The 18,096-nt window shown below is 32.3% G+C and overlaps 1 protein-coding gene across 7 annotated transcripts in view; it reads right to left on the reverse strand.

Moving 5' to 3' along the window:
- Window positions 1–18,096, reverse strand: part of LOC149065639 (uncharacterized) — a 232,941-nt gene extending 214,845 nt beyond the window's left edge. For 2 of the 7 annotated variants that reach the window (XM_089253547.1, XM_089253543.1), the window contains exons 1-4: window positions 17,964–18,084; window positions 14,402–14,667; window positions 9,658–9,836; window positions 2,187–2,292 (exon numbers count right to left, since the gene is read on the reverse strand). In XM_089253547.1, the coding sequence (XP_089109673.1) occupies window positions 2,187–2,292; window positions 9,658–9,836; window positions 14,402–14,534 (418 nt within the window). In that variant the 5' untranslated portion in view covers window positions 14,535–14,667; window positions 17,964–18,084. Of the gene's footprint in view, window positions 1–2,186; window positions 2,293–9,657; window positions 9,837–14,401; window positions 14,668–17,763 lie in introns of those variants that run through there. The other 5 variants (XM_089253546.1, XM_089253541.1, XM_089253544.1 and 2 more) reach the window with 4 other exon arrangements.

An 18,096-nucleotide genomic window follows, 5' to 3' on the forward strand; every position in this document is an offset into this window, starting at 1 on the left:
GGCAGCATTCTTCTTAACCTTCTAAACACAAAATTTGATAGACGGCACCTGGTGTTGTAGGTTTTGAACTGTTTTCCAAATGTTACAAATGAAAAAAAAGCTGTGGAAAATTTTCATTTGGCTATAATTATTGATAAAAAATATTTAAAATATAAAGAAGATGAAATATGAAAATATACTCATAATAAAAATATATTTTTTAACATAGAAAGTTAGTTTAAGATTTGAAAAATGGGCTGGGGGCAGCCAGGAAAAGAAAATTTCCTTAAGAAATGAAAATTAGTTAAAGCAAATTTTTAAAATTTAAAACAGAGTGGTGAACTTTCAGAAACTGGAATATAAATAGAAAGTGATAAAAAAAGGTTTGCTGTTAAATATATTCAATGTAAATTGCTGGAGACACAATTTAGGCCAATTTGCTGAGAATCACCCATATACAAAGATTTCATAATCAGTCAGAACAATGAATGAATGGAACAAACAATGAATCTAAGTTATGGCCCCAAAACATTCCCACACCATAAAGATGCAACCACCAGTTTGTATTCTCTCAACAATGCTTGCATAGTGTTTCTTCTCAATTGATATGACAGCCAGGATTTACAAACTATCAGGTTCACCTTACTGGAGAGCCATGTTTCCTAAGAGAAGCACGAGAACTTCAAATTTTTTAAATTACTCAGTTATAAACTCTTTTATTAGAAAGTACTGTAAGAACAACTACAAATATTTGTGAGGCAAGAGTTTTGCTGGCGATGGGTGACAACAGAGATTGTTGTTGACATTTTTGCACATAAAGACGTGATGTGAATGATCCACAGTTATGCACGCTTCCAACAATGATGCATTGAAAGTTGAACCCTTTCAAAAATACCAAGCATTTCACGGCTGTTAGCAGCTGCAACAGAGATCGTGTGACGAGGTCGGTGTCAGATTTAATGGCTGTATCATAGACCATGACTTTCAGGGTTCCACACAAGAAAAAAACCATGATAAATATAGCTAAATAAAGAGTTTTCCCACCCATTATTAACTTGTCATTTCTGCATCTTTGTTTATCCTTCAGCTGATCAGGTTGGGGTTTCATTCATGCATTCCTATGATATTCCGTTTTGTTTTGGTATTTTATACCTTCTCTAAAAGTTTGTACGTTAAAAAAATTTATGGTTGTCTTATCTAAGAATGGATATCTTCTTGATTTACACCAATATGTTTATCGTTCATTCACTTCAACATTGGCATTCAAGTACAGTGAAACTTAGGTTGAGCTAAATTTGTTCCAACAATGTGCTCGTATTTTATCAAATCAAACTTTCCCATAGGAAATAATGAAAACTCAAAGAATTTGTTCTACAATTATTCATTCACATAAAATTACTAATATAAATGGCATTCAATCAATAGTACAACACAATGATATTATAATAAATATCAGTCAAACCGGGCTGTGAGTGATTCATCATTTTATTTTCCTCTATTTAATTCCATTAGTCATGCTTATGACTAGGCCTATTCCACTCAAAAAAAGAATTCTACTGGGTCGCAGGCTTCCAAAGGTTGAGAACCACTGTACTAGAGCATAGTAGTGAAAAAGCTAATGAAGCTGAGCCCACAGGGGGTATGTACAATCTCTTATCTGGGCTAATAAGTGTAATAGAAATACAAATCATAGTGTAGGACCAAAAAACTGCTTGAAAATGCTCCATAAAAAATGCATTTACGCCCTAAAAAAACTAAAACTATGTTCTATAAAACAAGAAAAAAATTTTCCTCTTCCATTTCCAATAAAATTAATTTCAATGAAATGATGTATGAATGAGAAATATTAATGCAATTAAAATTATTTTAAAACATCAGTTGTTATGTGAATTTACCAACTGCCAAATGTTTCAGCAGTTTTGTTTTTCAGTTTTTTGTAAAAACACATTTATTTTAATACGTTTAATCATTATCAAACATTTCTATAAAATATTCCAAGGTTTTTAAATCTTTTAATTAATTCAGAAATTCTTTTCTTTTACCAACTCAGTTTCTCAATTCATGTTATTCTGGAGGAAAAGACAAAAGGTCCTTATATTTTTCTTTGCTTCTTTTAATAAGACATTTCAAAATTAAAATTCAATATTCTTGAAAAAGCATATCTTAGAAAAAGAGATGAAAGAAATAAAGTAACACTAAGAACATACATAAAACCACATCAAGGTTAAAACTATCACCTCTATGGCCTGAAAGTTTTATTTCTGTGATGTTATTATCAGCTTTCCAGCTGCAGGAAATTTTTATATTTTCACCCTGTGAGGAAGAAAAAGATATATAAACTGAATTTTATTACATAGTATTTTTTTTACTTATAAAAAAACATAACTAGCTCAGGTCTTGTATTAAAAGTATTAAAAGCACATATAAGAACCAAAATTTATAGCATGAAATAAAATTTGATAAATAATAAAATGAGATAAATAATAAAATGATAAAATTTGATAAATAATAAAATGATAAAATTAAAATGAAATAATAAAATTTGAAACATATTTCCAGTGATATATGTTTCATGTTTAACTATGTGTTTCACGTTCAATTTATCTGTTTGTGAACCAGAATCAATTGTAACAGGGTCACCCTAATGATTATCATCGTTGAAGTATAGGGAAAAAAAACCCTCATTTTTTATTACTATTTAGAATAAAAACTAATATTTATTATTTAAAAAATATATGCATATTTTTTTCATTTTTGTTAGCGCAAGTGCAGGGTCCTGATGCCAGAGCCATAACTATAAGGGGGGGGGCGGAAAATTGAAAAATGATCAGATCAATCGTTAAACTAGAGCCCTGTTAGTCTTGTTGGGACCATGACTTATAATTAGTTCTAATGATTTTTTGTTTTGGACACGTAGCAATAACCTTAAAGTTGCCAGTAAAATGAAAGTGTGTGGTGTGAGGTTAAAGTTTTCAAGGCTTTCATAACGGAAAAATTAATTTCATATTCTTCTGAAGTACAGGCCATTGTCCATATAATTAAAAGCCCCTATTTTAAAGTAGCCTGCAGGCGAAACCAGTCATCAGAAAATTGTGAAATTTTGTGGAGGAATTCATGAAGTGATGAAAATCTTTGTGTGTTTCGGGGGGGGGGGGGAATTAGTTGCACATGTCACCACCAGAGGGCATTTCACTTTGAATACCTGTAGTAAACATTTAAATCGAAGTGATGTCATGCAGCAGCTGTTATAAAACCTAGAAACATTTGTGGAGATTTTGTTTCTCAATGTGTTTGCTGCTCACAATGACGATAAGTTTACGAGATCGCGCTTTCTTGGTCAAATTGTTTTACCAAAACAGAATTCTGCAGTAACTGCTCTATGGAAATATATTTTTTTTTAAGCTGAGCACAACTCAGGTCTATCGCCATGGGCAATTTACTACCTAGTGAGTTGTGCCGGAAGTGTAAGTATGTGTACCTAACAGTCTGAGTGCGTATCTAGTGTCGTGTATGATTTTTTAGTGCTGCCATCTATATCTCAGAAGTGAAGTGTAATGACTGAATATTTGTACTGTTTTGTAGGACTGTTGCTCTCTGTGGCGAGACTTTTTAACGGGGAGATTGGCTCACATTTGCGCCTTGAAGTTGGGATCTATGGAAATATTGGACTTGGAAGAGGATTTGAAAAGATCCAATGAATGTTAAAACCTTTGGAGTATGATAACAAAATTTGAAACCACAAAATCCTTGGCTGTTCGTCCTGGAAGAGGAAGAAACCAATTTCTATAGACGCAGTACAGGAGGCTTTGCTTCAGGTGGAAGAGGACAAAGCTTGAAATTCTCGTGGTAGTGTCAGACGTTGGATAGGAAACGTTCAACTGTCCATACGATCATGCAGAATATCTTCCGATATCATTCATACAAATTATCACTTGTGCAGCGGTTGCTTCCACATGATTATGACACTCGACTCTGGTTATCACTGCAGTTTCTAGCTCGCATTGAGGTAGATTCAGAATGGCCTAGGAATATCCTCTGGACAGACGAAGCGCATTTTCACTTGGATGGTGCAGTCAATATTCACAACTGCTGAATTTGGGAACCCAAAAATCCACACGGTATCTCAGAGGTTGCGCTGCATTCACCAAAAGTGATGGTATGGTGTGGATTTACTGCATCATTTATTCGGGGTCCCTACTTTTACAAGGAATTACGTTCTACAGGTCCAGTGACATGTTCGATCACCGGGAAGCGATATCCATTGCTGTTACAGAATGAAATTGTTCCAGCTCTGCAAGCACGTCACTGCCTTGCAGACACATTCTTTATGCAAGACAGCTCTTCCACACATTGCAGTGTGTGTTAAGAAAATGTTCTTAAAACACATTTTAAAGAAGAATGCGTCATCAACCGGCACTTCCCTAATCTATGGCCTCCCCGATCCCCGGACCCTAATTCATGCGATTTTCGGCTTTGGGGGGCTCTCTATAGGGCTTTTACTGAATGGCTAAGAAAATAAACTACAAATAATTCTCTTAATATTTTAAATAAAAAATCCCCTCAGTACAATTAGCTAATGCAAAACTAAATCCTAAATCTCAAAATGAGCTCAAACAGAATGCCAGATCTCATGTCCAACCTCTTTCCTACACAATTAATAAATTTAGCATTAAACTAATCCAACTTAATTGTGACCACAAGAAAGTGGCCATGGATAAACTTCCAATAATCTCAAATAAATACCAAATCGACATATTCCTCATCCAGGAGCCCTACATCTACAATTAAAGAATACCCAATATCCCAAAATCATGGTCGGTCTGGCTCGCAAAAGAAAATAAAGCTGTGATAATCTGTCCTAACCAAAACATAAAACCAATTTTAATAGAGACCCTAACTTAATCACACTGTTGCCGTTAAACTTACTTTTGACAATAAGCCTATTACTCTAATTTGAGCCTACGCCCTTCCCCATGGTGAACTGAAAGAAACACTTGCTGAAATTGCAATTATTCTCAATGCAATCAAACTGGAACAAGCACTGATTGGGTCTGATCTAAACGGGCAAAATCCGCTATGGAACTATCCGAGGCTTAACAGTAGAGGCAAAGAGATAGAGCAATTCATTTGCGAACATGATATTTTTCTCCATCACTCTAACTCAGATCCACCATCATGTTCATGGCGATAAAAAAGGCTGGCCAGACCTAACTTTCTCAACCAACACAGACATAGTGCAATGTCTAAATAGAAATATCACAACAGACTCTTCTCAGCCAGTCTTCATACATATACATTCTGATAGAACTTAACATCTCTGCCAACGTTTAATAAGCATCTCAGGGACATCCCCAAATTAATAACTTTAATTAATAATTGCCACACCTCTGAGGACCTAAACGCCCAGGCTTGCCATAAATCACTCAAAAAAGAAAACATCCAAACTTAATATCAAAACCTCCTGGTGGACCCTCAAGTAAATGTCGCGCAAAATAAACGCAAAGCTCTACAGATTAAAACACAAAAAGCCTCCCCAGATGAAAAACCCAGACTTTTTATAATACTTAAATGTGAAAGAGCAAAATTTTATAAACTAATTTGTAAACAAAAAGAGAAACCTTCAGACACTTCTGTAACGAAGCTTCTAATCCTTATGGTAAACAATATAAAATAGTTAAATTCAAAAGCACCATCCCCTCCCAGCTTTTCAAACTTTTTAGAGAAGATGCACAAGGAACCCAAAGAGATTTTGCTAACATAATTTTGGAAAAAACTCTTTCCCACACCACCTAACACGTCCTCTGCACAGAGTACGAACACTGCGACATGGTCAAACTACAATGACCCTCCATTCAGTCCGGCCAAAGTGGATAGGATTATAAAATTGATTCCCACAAACAAAGCCCCCGGTCCTGATAGTATTGATGGCCCAATAATCAAAAGCATGTACACACAAACAATACCCAACTCTTTTCCTCACACTGTTCAACAAATGCCTCAAACTAAAAACATTCCCCCAACATCTTTAAGACAGGGCAAGTAATACTCTTTCAAAAACCAGATAAAAAGCCAGATGTAATCGACTCGCATTGCCCAATAACCCTTTTGCCTGTAGGAGGTAACTGTCTAGAAAAACTTTCGACTCGACTCAACTTTCACTTGGAATCTCAAAACTATAACTCTAACCTTCAATTCTGCTTTAGGTCAGGTAATTCTATAGACGATGCCCTCAATCTAATACTCACTAAATTAACGAATTCAAGAGCAAAGAACTGGACATCAATGTGGTATTGTGACTTCTCTTGAGGTGGGATCAATGTTCATGAATCCAATCAATAATCAACAGTAATGGTGCCATAGTAAAAAACAAATTCAAAACCTTGATTTCGATTTTAAAAAAATCATTTCTGGGAATGTGATTTCTGGTTTTTGGGACCAAGGAGGCATTTTTCTGATTGGCTTTATACCTCCCAGCATAGCAATTAATGTTAATGCATACTGCCAAACTTGCAATGCTTTTAACAAGCTATTCAAAACAAATGGAGGATAACAAACAGGTTGATGTTCTGCTGCTTGGGCTCAAACAGCGAATGTCAAAAATGCACTTCTTAAAAAGATTCAAGTGGTAAGTAAAGTTACAATGAGGTTCTAGTAGCTGGCAGAAGATTTCTATAACATTGGAGTACAGAAACTAATATATCAAGTAAAAATCAAACATTGGGTTGACCAACTAAACATTGGGACAGTGGTGGAAATTATGTTGAAAAATGACATCTGAACTAATTAATAATTTTTAGTACAAATTTTGTCCAATAAAAATGTTTTGAATACATAGTAACTGTTGAATCTTTTTACTCTTTTTGAACACTCCTTAAATATTGCATGCATATGTGTATTAAATAAACCCTTTGATAGGTCAAGGGTCCTTGTTTAATTAGGGGATATTCGTTAAGACATCACTGATTATGGGAGTAGCATTCACAGCACAAGCCCATGAAAGACTATCACCCTCTTGTTGAGTGTTAATGCGAGTGGGAATTCTAAAGTGAAACCCCCCTTGCTTTTCTATATCATTCAGAAATACTCGAGCCTTCAATATAGAATAAGGAAAATCTCCAATAATTTAAAATAAATCATATTGCAACTATAATTTTTGAAAAGAATCGTGTCAGGCACGAGGGGAACAGTTGTGGAAAGAATCATTTGAGTTTCCATTACTTGCAGGGTTGGCAGGTTTTTGACACATGGCAGTTTTTGACGGTTCAAACTGTCATGTCAAAAACCTCAAATATTGCTTTTCAATATAAAAATTCCCATTGGAAATACACTCATTAATTGCATACAATGTTTAAAGTGACTATGTATATTTAAGTAACTAAATATTTATACAAAGAATAAATATTTAATACGATTGTAAAATAATTTTCTACTCTTTACAGAATTATTTTGCACAAAAAATATATATGGTTTTTTCCTTATAAAATATACAATTTGAATAAAGCATAACATAAACACTGAAGGGAAAACTATGGAAGGATTTGACATTCTCTGATTGAAGATGGTTCTTGACCTTCCAAAATTTCTTCAACTGCTTATATATGTACTTTGATATAAACTGTCTGCTGTACTCTTTTTACAGTAGATAAATGTTTAAAAAAATTTATTACATCATATATGTAATATGGATTTCTGTTATTAAATTATCTAGATAATCACTTATACGTAAAACGATACTCTTATTGTGCATAACAATGAAATATATTTACAGATCAAAATACTAAACTGTAGAACTAAAATGGCATTTCATTTCACAATGCTTGCTTGTATATGATGCTCAAGAAACTCCTAACTTATCCTTAGTCAAACTTAGTTATTTTTACTTTTGCACTATGATATGGTATATTTACTAGCATTTATAATGCAATGGTTTTCCAATTGAAGTTGTATTCAAACATGCAAAAAAAAAATGATTTGGGATCAAGTCCTATCAGCTCTGCTTTGGTTGAAAATACTCTTTAACACTCTGAATTTATAGACACTGGACTAAGAAATTTTTAGGGGAAAATAAATGAGTTTAATTAGTGTATTAACAGATGCTGCATGAGAATTTTTATAAGGAATAAAATTTTGGGTGGATCAAAAAATTTAAAATATCAAAATAGTTATTTTTCCTCAGTAATTATAAATCTGAATATAAAACCCTTCTATCTACATAAAAGTAAATGTTTTGTTATTCAACATATCAAGTTAACAAAAACTATTTGACATCATTGACAAAAGTTTTTGACAGTTTTAATACCAAGTTAGTTTCTGGGGTCAAAAACCTAACCCTGATGCCCTATCATACGTATTTTGAATAAACAGCTCTATTCTGCTTAGCAAATTGAACCAAAGTTAAGATAAGCTTAGATAAATTAACCATAAAATTATATTTTATATGTTCTAGACTCTTATGTTGCAAAATTCAAAATTGCAATTAACATTGTTTTAATTATTGTAATAAATTAATGTTTGAAAATAAAACATTGTAATATGCAAAAAATTAAGTTTTTCATCATGTTATATACCTATTGTGTTCAAAACATTATCAAAAGACATTCATTCGTCATCGTTTTTGATGGTTTAAACCAGTTTTTGAGTTTAAACCAGCTTTTGATGCTTGTCACGTTAAAAACCCAACCCTGATTATTTGGTATGGGGAAGTTTGATTTAATATACGTGTTTTTGAATTACAGGCACATTCATGCTCCTAGACTGAAGTTTCACTGTACTTCCAGAAATTTTATTTAGCACTATAGAAAATTTGAGAAATAGAAATTTGATTCAAAGACAATAATGCACTGGAGATTAAAAATACTTTAAGATATTGAAAATTTGGGTTAGAGAAGTTAAAACTTATGGAAGTTTAACCTTGATTTGCATTAGACAAGTTCCTGTTCACGGAATCCGACTACATTGAAAACATCATTTTGGAAGAAAATATCAATTTTTACTTTTTATGAAAGCCATATTTCTTGTGATTCCCAAGCAGGCCTTGTTTTGTTTGTATAATGCATAGAACTGAAGTTCAATTTAGTGTTGGGTTTTACATACAAGTAAACAGTTAATAAAAACTTTAAACCCATTTTACAAAGAATACTATTTTTAATATTTTTTACTTCAGCTTGAAAGACAATTTATAAAATTTCTATTCATTATATTATTACGAAATTTTAATATGATATTCTGCTATAGGTTATGAACCAAAATCTAAGGTCTGTTGTATGTATTTATCTAATTACAGTGTTTTATACACGATATGTACAATGAAATTTCAAAAAATGCACACTTACATTAACAGATTTGAGTTTAACTTATGAGCATACCATACAATTTTTAAAATTTTGAAAAAAGCTGCACAACATAACTGGTTAAATGTACTGTGAAAATAACAAAACATTCCATTCATAGAATTTTTTGCATGTTTGGAATATTACAATAATTTTGCTTAAAATTTGTCATAGAAATGACATAGGTAGTCAAAAATTTACCACCATTTGGGACACTTTCTATCAAAAAATATTATTAAAGTTCACTCCAGTACCATTTTTGAGAAAAGTGACAAGAAAGATAGTCAGATACCTTGAGAGGTTTGATTGTATATTGATATAAATATATGTTTAAAATAAAAAAGCATACCAAAATGAAAAGTACTGGCAAAATGTATATAGAAGCATCAGCTGTTACAATAAGCAACCATGCTCCAAGTGGATCAAAACTTATAGCTCTGATTTCTTTACCAGAAGAATGAAGCCAGTTTATTTGGCGAATAACTGGGCATTCCAGATCTTTTTGCCAGTAGTGAAACACCAAATACCCTAGAATTGAATTTTATTCATTTTAAGTTCTGAACAAATATATATACTTTATTAAATGCAAGGCATGATCAGAGAGTTCTTGGACTGCTGTCACAGAAAATGAAAGGGTTGAGTAACAGTAATCTTTCATTTATACACCCTGGCTTTTATAAATTTCTCTCAGTTATAGGACAATTTTCTGCATTTCTGGCCAAAGATATAAGAAAGTAATACTATTGCTTTTTCACTTATGTATACATGCCAACCTTAGAACTAAGCCTCTCTGCAGTGCCAATGTTCATCACCAGGATTTTTTGCATCAAAAATAAATTTTTGATTGTCTGGGGCACAGGGAGCTTGTGTGCCCCCACTGCATACACCTCTGATCCCAATATGCGTTAGGAGGTGTGGGAAGAGTTGACAAAGTTTTACTGACAAGAAGGGGGTCAAAAATGGTTAAAAATCTGCTAACATAATATTTGAATGTCCCCTCATGTACTCTAGGAGTATTATGCTACACTTTGTAATCTATCCAACAACAATAGTCAAGCTTTGCCAGGTACCTGGTCATTCAGGTATGTATCATGGTAATGAATTGGATGACAAACTAGCTAGAAGGGGTTTTCAAGACTATTTTCAATTGTCCTGAGCCAGCTTTGGGCATTTAACAGGAATTGATTAGAGATACTGTTTTCAACTCATTCAGGGGATTGTAAGATTGACTGAATATTAAAGGCCAGTGAGGCCGGCAAAAGAGATAAATTGTGACTGTCCTAGTTTAAGGCAGAAGAGAGATGAGGTGAGAATATTCTCGGAGAACAAGAATATTCTCCTGGATGTAAAAATTAGAGAATAATTGAGAATATTCATTTTTCTTGTGAATAATGAAACATTTTTTACTAATTTTATTTATATTATGAAATATAAATCAGTTTTCAATGCATGAAACATTTAAAAAAAGCAATTTTTGACATAATCACCCCCAATGGCAACTTTTAGTTCGAGAATATTCTCACAATATCTTCTTGGTCATGGTGAGAGGTTTTAAAAGTTTTGTTATGGAGATTTTAGAAACCCTGAGATTAAAACCTTAAAAATTATTTTAAAATAAGATAAATTTTCAGAAATAGGTTCAGAACAAAAAATTAAACCAAAGGTGATTGATAAAGGAAGCAATTCTTATAAAATCACCTTCATTCTAAGAATACAGAACAGATAGAGAACTGTTGTTTTCTTCAATGCACATACACTTAAATTCTGTATCACTCATATTTCTTTAAAAGTTGTGCAATTCAGCCCTCTTGGTTTAATTTTCTTGCTTCAAACTTTTAAATTGTGGTCTACAAACTTCAATATTGCCATCTTCTTGACGGGAAGAGAGACAGGGACAGAGAATATTCTCTCAAAGGACTACTATTATAAAATAGTAGAGAATATTCTTATCGAAAATAACAATTATTCTCAAGTTATTTATCAAGATTATTTATTATATAATGCATGTTATTACATATATTCTTGATAATACTCTCTGGAAAGATTTCTGTAACTGAAGAATATTCAAGAATATTCTCTGGAAGGACTGTTTTATTAATTACTTCAGAATAATTCTTATTTTCTATAAGAATATTCACAAGTAATTTATAAAAGTAGTCCTTCCAGAGAATATTCTCAAGGATATTATATGTAACTATATTATAAATAACAGGAGAATATTCTCATCAAGAACTTATAATATTCTTAAGTTATTTATAATAGTAGTCCAGAGAATATTACTGAGAATATTATCATCAAGGGCCAGTACTATTGAAGATGATACAATATTCTCCGAAAGATTATTCTCGAGAATTTTACATCTCTAGCAGAAGGCACTGTTGGTCCACTTTCTGGTCACTGCACTCTTAAAAGATATCTTAAAACCAGTGATCTGGTTACGACGGCATATGCAGTTGTGAAGATTTTTGGTATAATTATTTCAATTTTTGAAAACTAATTAGTAATTATTTCAATTATTATTCTTTTGATAATTTAAAAACACAGCTAAGAACATGATGTGAAGTCATTTTCAATGTATTCATAAAAAATTTTAATCAGGAAAATATATTTTAACTTCAAACTTTCAAAAAAAGGGGAAAAGGAGAAATTAATTAACCTGATGACTGGTTAATGTTATGGGAGTTAGTACCGACTCCACCTGTAGAGGTTGTTTATATAAGGAAGAAACAGCTACTTAATTTCTTTGCAAATGTAAAATGTGGTTTGCACAAAGGTTTGAACATTTGGGTCATCATTTGATTGAATACTGGGAGCTTCAAGACATTCCTATTAGATTGTTGCTGAACTTTGCTTTAGGTACAGGAAGTATCCCAAAAAAATAAGTCCTCAGTAGAGGACTTTTATTTTTTTTAGTTCAGCAAAAGTCTAATACAAATGTTTTGAAGCTCCCAGAGTTCAATCAAATGACGACCGAAATGCTCAAACCTTTGTGCAGAGCACATTTCACATTCGCAAAGCAATTGTGAATGTGTTTTTTGAGCATAATGCACAATAGTCCTCTGGTTGCAGTACTATAGTCTATTTCAGGTTAACTCTGCAGTGAAGGGGAAGCTACGAGAGAACCCATCTTAGATTTATATGGCAACTAAAGCCCTTCAACCAATGTATCGATGTGCGGTAGCAGTAAGGTATGGCTGATTCTCACCTTTTTTGCATTTGTAGGCCTGATGCATATAAAAAAATTGCACAGTACAGTAAGTTAGTAATAACTAGATAGTGGGGAAAAAAACACAGTCGATACTTTCAGAAATTAAAGTGTGGTTTTTGAAATCATTTTCTTTTTGTGCGCCGTAAGTAAAACTAAAAATTTCAAAAACATAGTAATATTTGCTGCAATATTTTTCTTCCCTCAGCTGAAATTTATTTACAGAAAAATGCTACACAATAATACGAAAAATCAGTATATAATTTTAAAATACTGTATATTAACTATGGCTCTCAAAAACTGTATGTGTGTGGAGGGAGGGATTTGATTTTTTTTCAATTTATATGGAACACAAATAAACCTTAAATAAAATTTTTAAAGCCAATAAAAAAAAGCAGATCAACTCTTATCAACCTGGTTTTCACGTTTCAATATCGGAATAGTACCAAATAATAACAATTATATGCCAAAAGGTTTAGAATTCCTTCACTCACTTTTTCTTGCTAAAATTTCTGTCGCTCACCCCCGAACAGTGCACGTCGATGCCACATACTTTCACGACAGTTTCACTTGTTGATGCGCTGCTCAAAAATTGATCATTGTGTGATCCTGTGATATCAAGGTTATCACGGATGATTCTTATCAAGTTTTATTTACAGCAAGTATTCAAAAACCAAAAATATTGTATTGAAGAATGAAGAGAGCAGAGAACTTTTCAGTGTGGTTACCTCCGGTGAAAAGAAAGATACAACTGTTACATAAATGCACAGCAAGACTAAAAACCACTGGGGGCACCTCTTTATTTTATCTGAAGAGACACTAAAGGGGCATCTGTGGAAAAACGTGGACCCCTGCTGTGGGTGGAAGATGCATTACTCAGAGTCAACACTCTCCGTAATTGGCTATAGGAATTTGGAAACCACCCCTATCCCATGAACTTGGAAATAAATAAATAAAAAAAAGGAGGACCTGAAACCTACACCCATAAAGAGTCTCTCACAATGGTATTGGCACTCTCGTGAAAGAGGAACACTTCCTGTAATCTATGAGTGAATATCTGAATTCATTGAAGCCTATTTTCGGGAGAAAAAAAACTGATTGAATATTCGTCTCAATATAAGCCTATAACTGGATGCGAAACTGAATGAAAAATTGTATCGTTATGGAAAATTCAATCAAATAAATGACATAAAATATATATATAATTGTGTAATGAAAAAAGCATGATGGTGATATTGGCGGGGAAAGTTTCTATAGGATACCGCACCAAAATGTTGTTAGGCTTTTGATAATAGTAACCAATATATTTTCTAATTTAAAAATTTTAAATGAATAAACATCGGTTCAAAATGATATTTTTTTCAGTATTTTTTCAAAATCTCAGAAAAAATTAAATATTCTGTATAATGATCATCATAAACCTCTGATATATGGAAACTATATTTTGAGGCGAAGGAATACATGCTCTACTACTTTTCTCTTCATTGCAAAGTTAACCCAAAACGGTCTATAAGTACCATGAATACACCCATTCCAATGTCTAAGTCTAACCCTTTTCTCAATTAAAAACTCAGCTCAGGATAACTGTCATACATTAACAGTAAATAACCCCATCTGAAGTTCTAGGAAGACAGATGAATTTATTTATTGTAAACGGTACTAATTCCCAACTTAGGAAGAAAGAAAAAGCTCAGAAAAAACACTCAAAATGCATGAAATATAAAATACATATATGTGACATTCACAAAAACTGTCACTCATTACAAGAGTTCAAATAATATAAGTCAACATTATAGAATAGAGGGAAATCAGAAAAACTTCAATAAAAATATTTTAACATTAAAGAAACAATCAACAAATGTTTTTAAAAAAAATTTACACACATTACCATTGTCACAAACTAAAGCCAATATGCTTCTTCCATCACATTCACAATACGATGTAAGTTTTATTTTAGGTGACACGCCATTACCAGATTTTCCAATTGACAATACTTTTTTTATTTCAAATAAGGAATACATGCTTGACTATTCTGCAAATTGTGTATTCCACACTTTTAAAAGCACAAACTAATCAAGAACACTACGGATATCCATCATTGTGATACTTAATTATATCCTCAAATGTAGTTGTTTTGAGAATTGCACAGTATTCCTGAAACATACAAATAAAATACACCAATACATATATGAAAAGTATAACATACATTTTATATTTAAGTCAGCAATAAAGGGCACTATGTCACAAAAGGGAAATTTTACATAAGAGCCTTTTAACCCTTAAATGGTGTAGTGGGGTCATTTTGACCTCAGCAAGTATTAATGCATTTTAAAAATCAACAAAAAGAGTCTTCATAAAAGCAATGGAGTTTTTTACATGACTTCATTCATCTGTCAATTTAATTCACTAAATAATCTCTCCAATTTCTTTAGTTATTTTCCCAAAAATTATTTTTTATCAAGACACACATTCGAAGAAAATAGAGGGATAAATGACTTTTGAAAGTTTTTTAATTATATATTAATTTTTTGAACACAATTTTCATGATTAAAAAATGAACAGATACGATTGAAATATACTCAGAAAATAAAATTTACAAATAAAAATATTTACTATATTTTCACAAGCACCAAAATTAGTCTTATTCTAAGTCTGTAACACAGTCCTTGTACTGTGGTATGTACTATGGTATGTTGATCACACAGATCTTACGTACAATTCACTAACACTATCCCTATACTCACCTCGGATATCAATGTTTCACGACTAATTAGAAACTGTTATCAAGAAAACTGCCATTTCAATCTGAACACTCTTGTCGTCATACAAAAAAAGACTTACGCAAGTCATGTGGTGGGGTCGTTTTGACTCCACGGAAACTTTGACCAATGATATAGAGGGAGAAAAAAGAATAGCATCATAAATTTGTGAAACATGTGTAAACAACTAGCTTGAAAGGTACTGAAAAGAAGATGGTCCAGACACATTTCTTTCTCAAGGGGTGGCAAGATGAAGGGGGATTGGGGTCAAATTGACCCCACCACGCCAGTTGAGGATTAAAGATTTTTTTAGTATGTCTTCTTACAGAGCTGGCTTGTTTCATAAAGTCAATATCTGTTATTTATTGAAATAGGACTTGGTATCCTATACTAGGGCCTGATTTCAACATGCACACCAAGGATGCATGCCCAAAAGCAGAATGTCTTACATTGTTCTGCAACAAGTCCTGCGGCTGACTGGAAATGTTCTGCAATAAAAATTCCCATATAATAGTTATTCTACATTTTCCTGAAAATTCCTTCAGATTGTTCTGTGACGTATGTCATATATTTCGAGATATTCTGCTTTAGGGGACGCGTGCCCAGAGCCCTCAAATCTATTATAGTAAAAATATATATTATAATATATGTTATAAAATTTTTGTCACATTTGTAATCTTTCTAAAGTGCCTATCATTAGCAAATATAGATTTACATAAATCAAGTGGTAGAACAGCTTCAGTACAATCCAGATTTCCTTGGCGACTGCCTTACCAGAAGCGTGGTTGCTCTCATTCTTTCTAGATTACAACAGAATGTTCTTTTCTGCAGGTGGCGCTAGTTCTGTAGGGTTTTTAAATGCTTAGTAGCTGTGGATTACTTTGTTTTGCTGTGACTGTTTGAATGATTTGAAAAACCGTTGATTCTTTTTTCCTTCCTTCACAGTGTAGTATGTAAAATATACAACACCTATACAGCTTGGTTTACATTTTCAACAATGAAATGTGTGGATTGGATTATTTATTTTGGATACCATTCTCTCAGGGTTTCTACCTTTAATATTTATTACTTTATGTATACCAGCCACTATATTTGGAGCCACTATATTTAATCTCCTGTGTTACTTATTGAACAAACCCAGAGACACTTAAATAATAAAACAATCAAGGCATTAAAAAAAAAGTCCAGGTTTTTATTTTTCAATATAGAAAATATTTACATTATAGGAAGGATGGTTACTTATTAAAAAAGTGTCTGGGTTTTTATTCTTAATTATAGAGCTTATTTATTTTCCATCAGGAGAGACCATTGTATCATTTGAGATAGATTTTTATATTTTTATTCCAGAAATCATGTTATTGTTGTTCAGTTTATATGTTGCTTCATTTTCAATCTTATCTGGTACCTAGTCTTATGATTTTGTTGATGTTTAATTACTCCAGAGCTTATTTATATTTATACTGTTATATGTTTTCTTGTGTTTAGTCTAGAAAGTGATATTTTCATTATTATGTTTGTTGGTTTCCCTTATTGTTACGTTTTCTATGCTGGGGGTTTTTGATTTTTTTTTCTGTCATCATGGCCAAGATCTTGGTTAGCGCCGGCGTTGGCGATCTGGATTATATTGGATTTGGCGATCTGGATTATATTGGATTTGGCGGTCTGGATTATACAGCACCTGTTCCTTAAAAAAAAACAAAGTGTAAAGACCCAGAAATATACTAAATGCAATTAACTACTCTAGAACAATGTTTTAATACATTCCTATGTTTCATGTACTTTAATTTCCCACCTTTCTGATGAGAAAAAGGATTTAATGAAACACTAATAAGAAAGCTTGTGTGTGCATGTTTGATCGACATATAAGCATTGTTATATCTACAAAAAATTGAGCATATTTGCAAAAACTTCATGTATTTGATCTCGTAGACACTTTAAGATAATCTACAAAAAAAATTTATATTTAGTTCAGGTTGGTGACAATTTTTTGAATGTTAAGTAAGGCTAACGGCCGTATTCACAGACAGAGTTTAACTGCAACCGCAGGTAAAAAAATTAGAGACAGACACGGATTGGTTAAAATTGCGAATTTAAGCAATCCCTTTTGATCTCTAATCCTTTAATCTGCAATTTCAGTTAAACTCTGTTGATGAATACGTCTGTAAAAGTTGAGAAGAGACATTTCCAAATGTTGAGATACATCATTAATTAATTTTTTCAACATTGCCCACATCAAACTTTTCTGGACAAAGGCCCCTCTTTATTAAAAATAATAAAATCATTAAAAATTTATTGTTTTTTTGTAATATTTTCAGTTCTTCACAAACATATGCTTTGCTGACGTGCAATGCATTTTTGACAGTAGTTGGGTGGGTGCATCAAGTCAAAGTTGGACCCTATAATATACCTATATATAGTGTTACGAAAATACTTCAAAAATTTTTATATTATACAAATATTGGTGAACATGGACACACATAGTGCCCTTTACCTGGGATGCAGATATATATTCTGTATTTGTTTATATTCTGTCCTATTTGTATTCCACAAATACTTTTTCATTTCTAGTGTGAATTCTAAATCTTTAAGAAATTTATAGCAATTTTTTTTAAACAAAAAATAGATATGCCACAGATAAATAATTAAATCTGAGGAAAAAAGAAATAATTAATAAATATGATTTACTGATACCATGACGCGGAGCTACTTCATTTTAAAAATGAAGGACATATTTGAAAAAGAAACATCACTTAAGCATTAAATAGAACTCTTAGAGAGTGGTTTTTATTTAATATATTCTCACATTCCCAATAACTTGCAACGC

This window comes from Pholcus phalangioides, unplaced genomic scaffold (genome assembly GCF_987345545.1).
Source record: "Pholcus phalangioides strain wild (caught in Gottingen) unplaced genomic scaffold, Ppha-v1.0 ptg000039l_1, whole genome shotgun sequence".
Taxonomy (NCBI): domain Eukaryota; kingdom Metazoa; phylum Arthropoda; class Arachnida; order Araneae; family Pholcidae; genus Pholcus; species Pholcus phalangioides.